The 13,661-nt window shown below is 35.5% G+C and overlaps 2 protein-coding genes across 3 annotated transcripts in view; both read left to right on the forward strand.

The window, feature by feature from the left end:
* Nucleotides 1-2,824, forward strand: part of LOC121961680 (cullin-associated NEDD8-dissociated protein 1-like) — a 13,934-nt gene extending 11,110 nt beyond the window's left edge. Inside the window, exon 12 of the mRNA XM_042511748.1 lies at nt 2,765-2,824. Within this exon, the coding sequence (XP_042367682.1) occupies nt 2,765-2,824 (60 nt within the window). The remainder of the gene's footprint in view (nt 1-2,764) is intronic.
* il22 (interleukin 22) lies at nt 48-8,683 on the forward strand. Of its 2 annotated transcripts, XM_042511380.1 has the most exons (7): nt 48-3,498; nt 4,652-4,723; nt 4,830-5,064; nt 5,992-6,057; nt 6,149-6,298; nt 7,484-7,543; nt 8,510-8,683. In XM_042511380.1, exons 3-7 carry the CDS (start codon nt 4,882-4,884, stop codon nt 8,621-8,623), a joined length of 573 nt encoding a protein of 190 aa, XP_042367314.1. In that variant the 5' UTR covers nt 48-3,498; nt 4,652-4,723; nt 4,830-4,881; the 3' UTR covers nt 8,624-8,683. The 2 variants fall into 2 exon arrangements, with proteins under 2 accessions (XP_042367314.1, XP_042367315.1); XM_042511381.1 differs by lacking the exon at nt 48-3,498 and having other exon boundaries at nt 4,427-4,723.
* Nucleotides 8,684-13,661: the final 4,978 nt, after the last annotated feature.

Consider the following 13,661-nt stretch of genomic DNA (forward strand, 5'->3'; position numbering starts at 1 on the left):
TATATATATATATATATTCACAAAAAGCTATGGTATAGTAATGAAAAAGGAGCCAATAAGGAGTATCAGCGGTCGTTTCTGAGAATGCTTGTCTTTGCATTTCCTTCAAAGTCATGTAAAAATGTATAGTTTAAATGTATAAACCCTGATAATTAGTGAAAGAAAAAAGAGCGTGTAAATTTGCGGGATCAAGACAGTTTTATTGATAACATAAAAAAACAATAACTTATTTATTGAATATATTTTTATTATTAATCAGAATCAGCAAAAATAATTAAAGCTGAAAAATAAAAGTTGAGCCGTATAAAGTCCAGCACTTTCCTCTGTGACGTAGTGGAAGCATAAAGTAGCAGAAAATGTAAATACTCAAATTAATACCTGAAATTTGCACTGGACTTTGGTGCTTGAGTAAACGTTCTGCAGTTCCTCCATAGGACTAATTCGGTTTTCTATCTTTAACCATCGTTGGGAATTCACAACAAAATACCTGAAACTATTTTTACCCCGCACGTTTCTTTAAAATAAACGTTGTCAGAGGTCATAGTGGAAGAAGAACAAACATCGTCACCACTTTCTCCGGACAGAGAGGACGCATTACCCGGCAATGCGTTATTTAAACACTATACAAAGACACAATATATACAATACACACAGCGCCGACCAGGTCTGACCTGTAGATGAACCGGCTGACTGTGAATTCCCCTCCGAACGTTAAACAGGCCGGAACAAACAATGTAAAGCTGAGAGAGCGTGTGGGCTCTCTGATTTTATCATGAGGAAGTTTCATTATCAGAAATATGAAAACAGTGAGAAAAAAGTTATCCTTAATAATTCCTCAAATGGACCTGAATTATTTTATATATTAACGTTTAATGCGTTTAATAGAAAAACTGTGATTTTCTTTTGTTCAGTAGAAACTGGCATTAACTTTTTTTCATATTTTTTGCTTTACATAGTGTTAAAAAGGTCAGATAATGTCATTCCTCAGGTTTCATTATCTGATACCTTCAGTCTCAGTTTGAGTCTCTACCCACGAAACTACAAAAATAACTCATGGCTTCACAACAAAGTACTTTTTTTTTAGATAGCGCAGTTTACTCTGAGTGTGGAACAATATTTTCTTCAATAAATGAAATCAGTTCAAGTGAAAATTTACTTGCAGGTACGTCAAGTCAGGTCGATTTTATTTATTAAGCCCGTTATCACAAATCACAAATTGCTTGCTCGACATCCCTCTGTCCTTAAACGATAGACTGACGTGCGATAGGTGTCGTAAAAGTAATTAAATTACAGGTCATAGATATAAAATTAATAATTAATAAATGCAATAAACTGAGTACTAAATAAATAATTAGATGCAGGTTAAGTAGCCTCATAACACAGGACTCACTGCTGAGCTTAATAATGGTAACTAACAGATGTTAGGTCAGAAATTATAATAATACAGTGTTTAAATTTTATGTATATGTGTATATACATGTTTTATTTTACAGCTGGTGCAACAACCTGTAGATCTTCAACAGAAATATATCAAAGTTATGTTTGTTAAAATCAGCGGTGCAAGAAAACTTTCTGAATTGTTCTCAAACACCAAACATCCTCCGACGATGTTCAGCTGAATACAATCAGACGTCTATTAAAATCCTTTTTGGATTTATCTCAAACTTTCAGCTTTTATGCTCAGTCGCTGCTTTTCATAGCGTGTCATTTCCCTTTCATGGCTCACCGAATGTTCCACTTTAGATTGTTTCTTTCTCACTATGTACAATATGTTGCAATATGTCCTGACTAATGTCTCTTCTCGTGACGCACAAGTGGTGTAACACATGATCTGATGAGTTTATGGAACAAATACGAAAAATGGTGCAAAAGAAACAGCGGTTTAATGAGAGTTGTGCTGCTACAGACCGGAAACTAGTAAATATGAGCAATTCAAAATGAGATTTCTTTCAGAATGAGTGAGTTTATTCTGATGTTGATGTTTACTTGGAGCACTTTAATTATTATTGAGCTCATTCTGGATCAAACACAGCACGTAAATACAATAGAAATATGTCTTTTTGTCGATTATGTAGGTCTAAAGAGTCAGCTGATGACAGTTGAAGGATATCTGCAGCTCCATTTTTAGCCGTGAAGTCTTTAATCCTGCTATCAGTCTCTGAAGGATTCACACGCCCACGCCCAACACAGTGATGAAATTACATGAGAAAAAGTCACTTGATCCTTTACTACACACCCGGAAAAAAACTGCCAGGAAAACCTGCTGTCTGACAGGAAAATGCTGATGCTCAAAAAGATTGGACACGGAAGAAACTGGGGGGAAAACCTGCGTTACTGCGCTGGCACCAATCAGCGAGCAGAGTGGGCGTTTCTATTATGTCACTGATGCCAGTATTCCTCAGCAGTACTGTTGTGGAGTCCCACAGGGATCTATACTCGGTCCTTTTTTGTTCTCTTTTTGAAAGCTTCCTTCTTAGATATCATCTGCAGTATTTATCGGTGTTATGCAGATGATATGCTGCTGCAAATCCTGAGAAAGTCTGCTGTTACATAATATCATTATTTCCTTATTTCTTTATTTCCTTATTTCCACAGTAGGATTTGGCATCGTATGTTTCTGCGAAACATGGATACATTACAATTGTATTTTATTATATAGCAGATAGGTTAAACTTTGTTTAAAAAATGCTGCAGTTAACGTGTGGTTAGGTTTAGGAGCCCCTTCTCATTCCAGAGTCATCAAATACAACCGTTTTGCTCTTAGCGTAAGATCCCAATCCGGATGGGTCCCACAATCCCGGACTTTGATGCAAGAGTCCGGTGAGGGTCAGTTTACACAGCAACACTTCTTGCATGAAACATGAAACTTGTATTGCAGTTTGGGCTGTCGTTCACACGACAGTAGCATTCTGTGGGCCTGAAAACGCAAACTTTTAAAACCAGGTTTCAGAGTGTAATTTTTTTTAAAACGCCCTCTGTCACCATCTAAACTGGGAACGATGACTTCAAAGCTGCATCTCACACATGCGCATTACGTTTCAGTGAAAAACAGCCATGCACGAGGACAACAACATCAATGATGGCAGACTCCCGAGATGTGTTTGTGCTGCCGACTGTACTGAGTTCATTAACGCTGCCGGTTCTTGTGCGTCGCCATCGTCCTGTTTGTTTATACTCACCGCTCTGTAGAAAAACGCCTTGATGTGCATGCACATGGTGTTCTTTTATGGTGTCATTACAAAGTTACACTGACAACTACTGGGTCTGGCGTGCATACTACAGCATTTTCGGTTGTTTTTGCAGATCCGTGTACACGGTGATCGTTCTTACAGTGTTATCATATGAATGCCAATTTCTTTTTAAAAAGACTAGCAATTGCCAGCTGACACAAAGAAGAACAGCGGCTGTAAATATCAGCAAATTGGAAAAAACAAAAAGATTTGGGAGCTCCTTCCCCTCCGAGCAGAGGATGAGATCAGCCACCATGTAACAGAGAAGGTAAGTTATTGTGATTCACGTTATGCCTTTGTTGTTTTTCATAAAGCGCTGCCGATGTGTATGTTATATGTCACTCTGGAAGCTGATATTGTTGTATCCTGCTATTCCAGCACTCTGTTTAACCCTTTGAAACCTAAGCAATTTGTCTTTTCTTTAAAAAAGAAGAAGGCAATGAGCAACTTAAGAAGAAAATTTCTGAAAAAAAAGTACAAGATCACCTGAAAATGAGAATAAAAAAACGCATGCACACACAGAATAACCTGCGAAAAAGTGCTTAAAAATGATAATTACCTTATAATATATTTTAATATATATTTACACACACACAAAAAATCCAAATCTACAAATTTCTTAAAATTTACAAGCCATTTCTTGCAAAGCTGCTTGTTTCCTTTCCCCCCATGTTTTATAAATAAACAAATGAATGAATAATGCGTGTTGTGTCTAAATGCACCACAAGTGGTGTGATCCAGGTTTCAAAGGGTTAAAATCACGCACTTGTGCAGCATGATGCCGCCGTCGTTTGTTTCTGTGTAAAAATGCAAAGGAGGCATAAAGAAAGGTCCTAGTGAGACCTTGTTCTGCGATCTCTGAGTAAACAGGTCTGTTTCATTATTGCATCATTAAAGAAAACATTATTACTAAATTGCTTCGTCTTTGTACGTCGCACTCATTTTCAGTGTCACGTAATAAAGTAATTTAAAGTGTGTTAAGTAATAAGAGTTGCATAAAACAGTGAAATTAAACCTGCTATACAAACATTTAATTACATCAGCGGTTACTAGCTGGCTGGACGAGTGTGTTTATATGATGACTTCTGCTTGTAATCCACCAGGGAGTGTAATACACACACACACACACACACACACACACAAAGAAAGAGGAAATTATGTCACTGCAGAAGTACAATTAAAATTTTCTTCTTGAAAATCGATGACAAAACATTATTTAGAGTTTGTCGTCACACCTTGACTGACAGTTAATTTCCTCTTTGTGTAAGTGACAGTAAACGCTGATTGTACCAGCTCAGCACTGACCTGTGTGTGTGTTTGTGTCTGTGTGTGTGTGTGTGTGTGTGTCTGTGTCTGTGTCTGTGTCTGTGTCTGTGTGTGCTGGGGTTTTTTGGATGGTTACCTGTCCTATATTTCTGCAGAGGTGGGCGGAGGATTGATCTGTATAAAAGGACGGCGTGCAGAGACGTTTTCACAGCAGCATCGACTGACAGGTGAGGAACAAACACATTCAGCAGATCGATTCAACACTTTCATGTTTTTTAAAGAGTTTTATTTAAATTATTTTATAATCATTTATTATCTGTCTCTCTCTTGCAGTTGAAAACACTCTGACTCCTGAAAGGATTAAGATCACTCATCCACCTGAAAGATGAAACACGTCGCCGCCTCACTCGCCTCCTTCCTCCGTCTGGCCGCCGCCATGCTCGTCATCCTGGCGCTGCTTCTGATTGGTTGCGTCGAGCAGGCGGCAGCGCACCCTGTTGACCGGTCGCTCAGCCAGCCGCTACAAAACGAGGAGACGTACATAGCTGTCCAGGACGTATCCCAACATGTAAGTAGTCAGTTTATAAGAATTATTTTTGTCAGAATTAAGATATTTGTTTGACAATTTAACAAACAAAATACTTCTAAACAAGTAAAAGTCCTGCATTCAAAAGCTTAAATATGTTTAAGTACAAAAAAATTTAACTAAATTAAAAGTACTCGCTATGAAATTGAAAAAAGCTATGATATTATATTTCGTATTATTTAATTATTATTACTCATACATTTTGATTTTTTGGAAATATTTTTAATGATTTAGCGTTTAATCATTTTGTCAACTGTTAATTTTTAAAAATGTTTTTTGTATCATGAATTGATCAAATTTTATAAAGTAACCGAAGCCATCAAATATTTGCTGCCTCTGAATTGTAGTAAAGGCATGAAGTTACATAAAATCAAAATAAGACCAAACTTGAACTTTTAATGTAAATTATGAAGTTTTGGCACTAATGTTACTCCATAGGTTTAAGGCTTCTTGTTGTCATTTTCATATATTTACTGTTGGGGACACTGTGGTCATGTCTTCAGCCTTTTCCACAAAATTTGGGGAATTTTAGCAACCTGTGGGAATTATTACATACAACAAACACATGGTGGATTTATTCAAGGCCAATTCCAATATTTTTGTATGCAATATTTAAATTTTTTACTACATCTATGTTTGTCAAAACATTAAGATAAAACAAATTTGGTATTTCCCACCACAGTTTTATCACTCCTAGAGTTAAAGGGGGCTTTGAAATAGCATTGCAATAGATTTAAATAACTGAAATTATATAGGAATATTGTCAAACATTTTTAATAAATTAAAAGTGACAAATCCAAATAACTGAAATGTTTATTATTTTGTCGTGGTGTCAGTATTTGGGGGTTCATTTTATGTAGGACTGGCTAACGTGCTAATTGTTGTTTTTTGTTGTTGTTTGTTTTTCAGGCTCAGGGTCTGCAGACGGAGGACGACTCCAGCGTCAGACTGATGCCCCGAGTCAACACCGACCAGGTGAGAGCGATTTCACGATCTCGAAAATTAAACATAAAAGCAGTCGAACATTCGAGTGACGGTCGACCTCTGACCTCTCCGCCTCCTCCAGGACCACCTGAAGATCTGCTGCCTCCACGCCAACATCCTCGACTACTACCTGAACAACATCCTGCGTCACCGTAGCAACGCGCATCCCAAAATGCACCGGCTGATGACCGACCTGCACCGCGTCAGCGAGGACCTGCAGACTCAAGGATGTGTGAGTGTCCGAAAAAGTGTTTTACCTCAAGTGTGAAGCTGCCGCCATCAGCCTGTTAGCTTAGCTTAGCACAAAGACTGGAAACGAAGGGAAACAGCTAGCCTGGCTCCGTCCAAAGATCAGAAATATGCCTACACGAAGCACTGAATTTCTACATTAACACATTATATCTAATTTTTCTTATATGGATTTGGGGAAAATGCTGTTATTTGCATTATTGCTGAGAGATAGATTAGAAGATTAATTTATAATTTCTTTAAAAAACACAGGCAGAAGGCAATAAGCAGAAAAATGTTAACAAGAAATTAATAAAAATTACCTGAAAATTTGTAATTAAAAAACAAACAAACGTTTGAACTTGCCAAGAGAGCGAATAAGCATATTTTGAACTAATCCTTTAAGTTTTATTAGTTGGAAAATTAATTCAGATAGTGAATCAAAATCATACCATGCATTAAAATCTAATGTAAAAAAGGAAACATAATGTTTAACCCTTTGAAACCTGAGCAAACTGGCTCAATGTCTGTCAAAGATCCTGGGAGAAGACAGTGAGTAACAGAAGAAGAAATTACCCCAAAATTAGTGAAAATTTTAAGAAAATCATCTTAAAATTAGTTTTTAAAAAAAGCGCCCAAAAAGGAGAAAAAAAATTGTAACATCTTTTTTCCTCTAAACATTTTATCCTAATTTATTTAAAAAAAAAAAATCTAAATCTACTAACTTCTTGCAATTTTTGGAACATTTCTTACCTTATCTTTGTTCTCATGTTTTTGAAAGAAATCAAACTAATTTTCTCAGGGTGCAAAAGGTTTAAATAAATAATTATATAATTATTATTTTATTATAATTATATAATTTAATAAATAATTAAAAAAGAAATCAGCACAAGGAAAGTGATCCAGGTTTTATGGGGTTAAAAGTACGCTGCTGTGCTCCGTCTTGTTTTTTAAAGACGATTTTTAGACTAAAAAACAGACAATTAGTCATGAAGCAGCTGTTGTTTTTTACAGTGTGTGTGTGTGGTGGCAGTGTGGTTGATCTTTAGATCGATATCGACTTTCTGTGGTTTTGATCAGCGAAAGTGAACACACACACACACACACACACACACACACACACACAGAAAAGATTGGCGTGATAACAGCTGCTAACCTGCAGCTCCTCTTTCTCTCCGTCTCTCTGCAGAACGTGACTCACTATCATGACCATCATCACGCTGTGGAGTTTCGCAAGAAGCTCGACAAGGTGAGATTTTGCTCCTGAACGACACCTGAGCGAAAACACTTTGATGCCGTTTGGACACAAAGCCACGTGTGACTTTACTGCATTTTATTCTGAAGTCAAAATTTGTGATTGTGATTTTTACATCATTACATGAATAATTAATGATAACTTTACGACACTTTATGAAACTAGTTTTCCATGTATATCCAGTGTTAAAGTGTCTTAAGTAAAGCAAATTGGCTTATTTTTTTCCCAAAAAATTGGAAAGAGGTCAGCGATTAATTTGACCAAGAAATGGCCCAAAAAATAAGAAGAAATCAGAACAAAAGTTACAAGAAAATTACCTGAAAAAAAGTTTAAAAAATAAAATAAAATAATACAAATCAAAACAAAAAAACATCCCCAAGAAAATAATCTCAAGACAGTAGAGAAAAAAAATAATTAAAATTGGTTTTTTTTTTACTTGCTGTGTAACATATTTTAAAATGTATGATTATAGTTTTCTGGATATTTCTAATAATTGTCAAATATTTTTCTGATTAATCATTTTGGTCATTTTTAATACCACAATTTCAGTTTGTTTAATGTTATAAATCTCAGACTTTCATTTTGGCACTGATCTTTTTCCATAGATTTTAACTCATGATTTTTATATTCTTTTAAAGTACGTTCGGTCAGTTAGAGTTTAAATGATTAGTCAATCGATCAGTTGATCAACAGAAAATTAATTTATGCAACTAATTAATCTAAACTACAAATGCAGATTTTCTTTGTTTTATGTGCAATTAAAGCTTTTTTTTTCCTTTTATAGACGAAACTAATTGATTGATTGAAAAATAATAATCAGCAGCTTAACTGACAGTTAAAACCGATAAACGCTGCAGCTCTAACAGCAACAGAGCCACTGAAAATCAGCAGAAACTGGTCGTGAAAAGAGCAGAAAAGTGTGTGTTTCTATTGTTTCTAATGTGGCTCTATTTGTTCCAGATGGGAGGCGAGCGAGGAATTAACAAAGCCGTGGGAGAGATCGACATCCTGTTCACTTACCTGCAGGACTTCTGCGTCCAGCCGAGAAACTCCACCGACGCCGCCGCAAACTGACGCGTCGACTGTTTCTACTGAACAAACAGCAGCTATTTATCATATTTATCACCTTCATTAGCAGCAACTTTTATACGTTTTATTTATTATTAATCTATTTAATTTGAGAGCGTATTTAACTTTTTTTAAAAATATATTTATATCGACTCAAGTATGACGGATTAGTTATTGATCTATTTATTGATCAGAATGTTTTAATGCCTGAGCTGAAAGGCGTTGATCACGTTGCCATGTTATGGCTGATTTTTATAAAGAAGTTACGGTATTTAAACGTTACACTCCGTGCAGACGAAACTGTGTTACAACATGTGCTTGAAAATAAATAAAGTTTGGTTTTGAGTAACGCTGGCTCATCCGTCTGCTGCTGCTGTTGTTGTTGTTGCAGTGTGTGGAGTTAAAGGAACATTAATATTATTTCACTTGATTTATTTTTGAATAAGGGACTGTACTTTATTTATCTGAGGAGGGCTGTGATCCTCTCAGAGCTACAAATATTTTTCCTTGAGTTTCCCTGAGTGACTCGAGGAAAATGCACGAGCCTCACTGTACCGTAAATAACCATATTTTTAATATTTTCGCTCAAAATATAAGTATTGGAACCAATGGAGCGACCAAGCAGCACACAGGGAGTTATCACCAAAATTAATTTCTTAAAAAATGCAAATTTTCCTTACAAATCACTTCCTCACACACACTGAGTGCACTTCAGGGGAAATGATTAAAAGTTTACCCTTAGATATCAAAATTATGATTATTTTCACTGTTTCTATGCAGGGGTGCAGAATTTCTTGTTCTTTTTTACAGGGAGTGTTTCATACAGACAGTTTATTTTGATATTTTAAATTAGACATGCAGAATAAAGTACTTATAATGAAATATTATTGTTTTAAAGGGTTAGTTTTTTGTTTTTTTTTAGTGAGTTGTACTTTTCCATAGACAGTGTATTTCATACAGTAGATGGCAGTCAGCACACCTCGGACCGGAGTCTGACTGAGCTGCAACAAAATGTATTATGAATGTACATGCTGCCTGAAAAAATCAACGTCAATAATTAATAACTAATATGAAATTCTAATATAACATCATATGAAGTTTATGCGTTTCTGCAAGTTTAAAAAAAGGCACAAAAACACTAAAATCATCATATTTCTGCAGTTTTATCTTTGAGTCTCGTCGTGTCACGTCACCCTCAGTTTACTGTACTCAGGTTAAATCACCTGACTGTCGGTGGTTATTTTCTCGCCTCAGCCGCTGCAGAGTGAAGCGCAGCGATGGCATCAGGAAATAGGACAGCGGTGAATCAAGATGCTGCCAGAGAGCGAGAGCACAAAACTAAACAAGAGTGGGTGTTTAGAAGTGACTCATATGTCCTCTGTGTGTGTGTGTGTGTGTGTGTGTGTGTGCACTACTGGAAGAAGTACTCTGATATTTTACTTAGGTATAATTAGTACTACCACAGTGCAGAAGTCCACTGTTACAAATAAAAATCATTCAAAATCTTACTTAAGAAAAACGTATTCGCACCAAAATATCCTTAAAGTACCAAAAGTAAAAGTACTAATTGTGGAGAATAATATATGTCAAATTATTGGATTATTTTTGATGCATTAATGTGTTATGTGTGACGTGGAGCTCATTTAATGCTGCGTAGCTTCGTTTTTACTAATAATATTGTACGTTATTTGAAAATAAGTTATCAAACAAATGTGGTGCAGTAAAACATATAATATTTCCCTCTGAGATGTAGTAGAGGAGTAAAATATGAAGTAGCATGAAATGGAAATACTCACCCTGGTCTCATCCCGACTTGTAAAATATGGTCACAGTGATTTCGGCGTGAGATACCAACTTCAAAGCGGCGTGATATACTGCCAGGCGCCGTATTTTGAGCCATTCACAGTGTTATAACACACTGACAGTAAGTCAGTGGCGTACGTGGCAGTATGATACGCCGATCGGATTTCTATCAGCCCAAAGTCACTAAAATAAAAAGAAACAACCGTTTTATGAATAGATTTTATTTTTACATGCACAGAAAAACAAAACAAATCAAAATCACTTTCACACCCCAAGTTTCCTCATGAAATCTCAAATCTGCCTTTATGATCGATTTTATCAGATGAGATGAGATCTTATCTGATCACACACACACACACACACACACACACACACACACACACAGACTTGTGTACTAAACTGGTGCAGAAACCAGCAGAAACCACAAGGAGACGAGCCCCACTTACCTACTTTCACTGGTGTAGGTTTGGTTTCAGCTCCCTGTGTGTGTGTGTGTGTGTGTGTGTGTGTGTACAGTATGAGCACGTATATTTATGTGTATTTTTTGGGGGTTGGGGAAGGTCCCCTCTCCCCTTTCATGACCTACCACAACTTAACGATGGATGCCTTCAGTCATGAAAGGCTGCATCTAAAACTCAACAGTCTGTTTTTTCTCTGGTATTTTTACCTGTAAATCAATGTTTTATTTTTTTAAAAAATGTATTATTTATTATTTCTGCATTAAAGGCATAAATACATGGTTTAATATTTATTTACAATAAAAATTGACTGTTTCAGACTTGTAAACCCCCTGAATCTGGATCAGCATCAGTTTTCTAAAGTAAAAGAAAAGAAAGTAAGAAAATTACCTCAAAATTGGTTTTAAAATAAAGCTTGGTGCTGCAACACTGGAATTTTTGCTTGGACAATCAATAAAGTTTTATCTCATCTCGTATTTACTTAACTTAATAAAGTCCCCATTGAAGGATCCGTGTAACTAAATGCCTGACCTTAACCCTTTAAATGCTGCATTAACGTCATCTCTCAGAGTCTATGTAGCCCTTTGAAATTGGAAGAAATTGGTTAGATTTTTTTGGGGGGAAATGGCAATAACCAATTTGCCAAGAAGTAAAAAAGTTGACAAGAAAATTAACTCAAAATTAGTTGAAAGAAAGTAAAGGCTGCTAAAATCCTAACAATAAAAAAATAAACAAAACTATATTTATATTTACTGTAATTTTATTTTTTTTAAATTATGTCACAGAAAAATTAAACATAATATATTTTTGAAGAAGCAATTTTTGACATAATTTTATTTATTTTTTAAAAAACGTTTCTATTTTGCTTATTTGTTTAAGGGTAAACCTTTAACTTAGTTTAAAGCCTCAAAAAGTCTTCTGAAGGATGTGAAGGATGTCTTCACAGAGACAGACGAACAAAAGCACACCGGAGTCTACCGGAGCTCTGAACAGTCATTTACCTGTCAGTGAGGGGGCGGAGTCAGCGGGGCTCTACCTGTGCGATGTCATCACAGGGGGTTTCCCACACAGGTGACTCCAGGAAGTACAATAATAACAGCAAACTTCCCACTTTGTGTCTCTCGAGATGTCGGTGAGAGATAAGGATCTATATTTAGCCGAGCTCTTTGTGTTGAACAGACAACAGCAAGAAAAAGATCACATGTCGACATCACCTGCAGGGCCGCGCTCAGGGGCTTTTAAAGACACGTAGTTTATTTATGTATTTATTATTATTAATCCACAAGAAGCAGACAGAATTATATCCATGAGATATAATTCACAGAGTACATTATATACTCAAATGAAAAAATAAATAAATTAATTAAAAAAATAAAAAAATAAAATAATTAAAAAATAAATAAAAAAATATTATATTATTATTATCATCATCATCATCATCGAAAAATAAATACATTAAAAATCAATTCATCATTTATTTAAAAATACTCCACCTTATATCTCAAAAATGTCAGATAGACATTTCTTTATTATTGCAATCTTCCTCATCTATATAATCCAGTTTAAAAAATAATAATAATTTAAACATATTCCTATGTGTTGATTTTCATTAGCCGATAATCTTTTTAGAACTACATTTCCCATAATTTGGGGGCTCTTGGGTCGTGACGTAAACAGGAAGTGCGAAGCTGCGATGGAGGCAAGATAGTTAATTGGGAGCTTTGCTGTTTAAACCTTAATTTGTTTTAAAAAGTGTGAAAATGGCGCCATAAAAGTATGCCGAATTAAGTATGAGCAGCTCCTGTTTGCAATGAAACCACAGGTAGACAGAAAACTTTCACTAAATTACTTTTAAACCGAATAAAACTTGAAAACGTGATTTTTCTCGGTGAAGTTCAGCAGTCATGAGGAGCATCTTTTATTTTAATGTTTTCAAAGCGGATTTCTGGATGTTATTCACGACGAAGGATAAAGATAAAGATATCCTCGGGACGTGTAAGTAACACTGATTTTTAAAATATGTGTTTTTGTCAGTTTGTGTAGTTTTATTATGAATTATTACACGTTAGAGAAGGAGTATGAATTTTGATTAAAGATGGCGGAATTCAGACCTAAGCAGCCGTGTGTATAAAAGAAATGATGATATTGGTGATAATGTCTTAAAAATGAACACCAATTTTATTATTTTATGTTATTTGCTTGGTTGATATACACATATGGAGGCTAAATTCAACTATTCAACTATTTAGGTGAATAGTTTTACATTCAATTAACCCAAATATGTCTTGATAGTTTCCTCACAATGATGTTAAAGTCACATAATGCAGAATTTAATCAGGAGACTAGAAGGAAAAACTGCTAATGGAAACCTCACACATTTTTCACATCGGTCGAAGATGTCGGGAATTTTTCACGGCAACAATTTCTAATGAAAGTAAATTTCAACATCACGGATGCTTGAAAAGGCGACAGAATCACCATCGCCGGCAGTTCAAGGTAAATACAATGAATTATTATCAATAATTAAATTGATTGAGCTTTGAAAATAGACTTTATTGGTGCAAATTGTGCATTTACACTTAACTTTTTAGTGAACTACCAGAAACATGTAGCTAGCATGCAGTAGGCTATTTACCAGTAGGCTATGTACGGAGGCCCCCGAAGGTCCCCATGTGTTTAAAAAAAAAAAAAAAAATCAAACAAATGTGCTCAGATTGCAAAGGTTTACCTTGTTCCCACAAGATAAATAACATGTGCATGCAAATTATAGATCTCATGTGCAG

Source organism: Plectropomus leopardus, chromosome 22, assembly GCF_008729295.1.
Source record: "Plectropomus leopardus isolate mb chromosome 22, YSFRI_Pleo_2.0, whole genome shotgun sequence".
NCBI classification, from domain to species: domain Eukaryota; kingdom Metazoa; phylum Chordata; class Actinopteri; order Perciformes; family Serranidae; genus Plectropomus; species Plectropomus leopardus.

What these genes read in the sequence shown, in the direction of transcription:
- il22 (XM_042511380.1), top strand. Translation starts at nt 4,882, where the DNA reads ATGAAACACGTCGCCGCCTCACTCGCCTCCTTCCTCCGTCTGGCCGCC. An exon ending in CCCGAGTCAACACCGACCAG is followed by an intron (nt 6,058 to 6,148) that starts GTGAGAGCGATT and finishes CGCCTCCTCCAG; the next exon opens with GACCACCTGAAGATCTGCTG. An exon ending in ACCTGCAGACTCAAGGATGT is followed by an intron (nt 6,299 to 7,483) that starts GTGAGTGTCCGA and finishes GTCTCTCTGCAG; the next exon opens with AACGTGACTCACTATCATGA.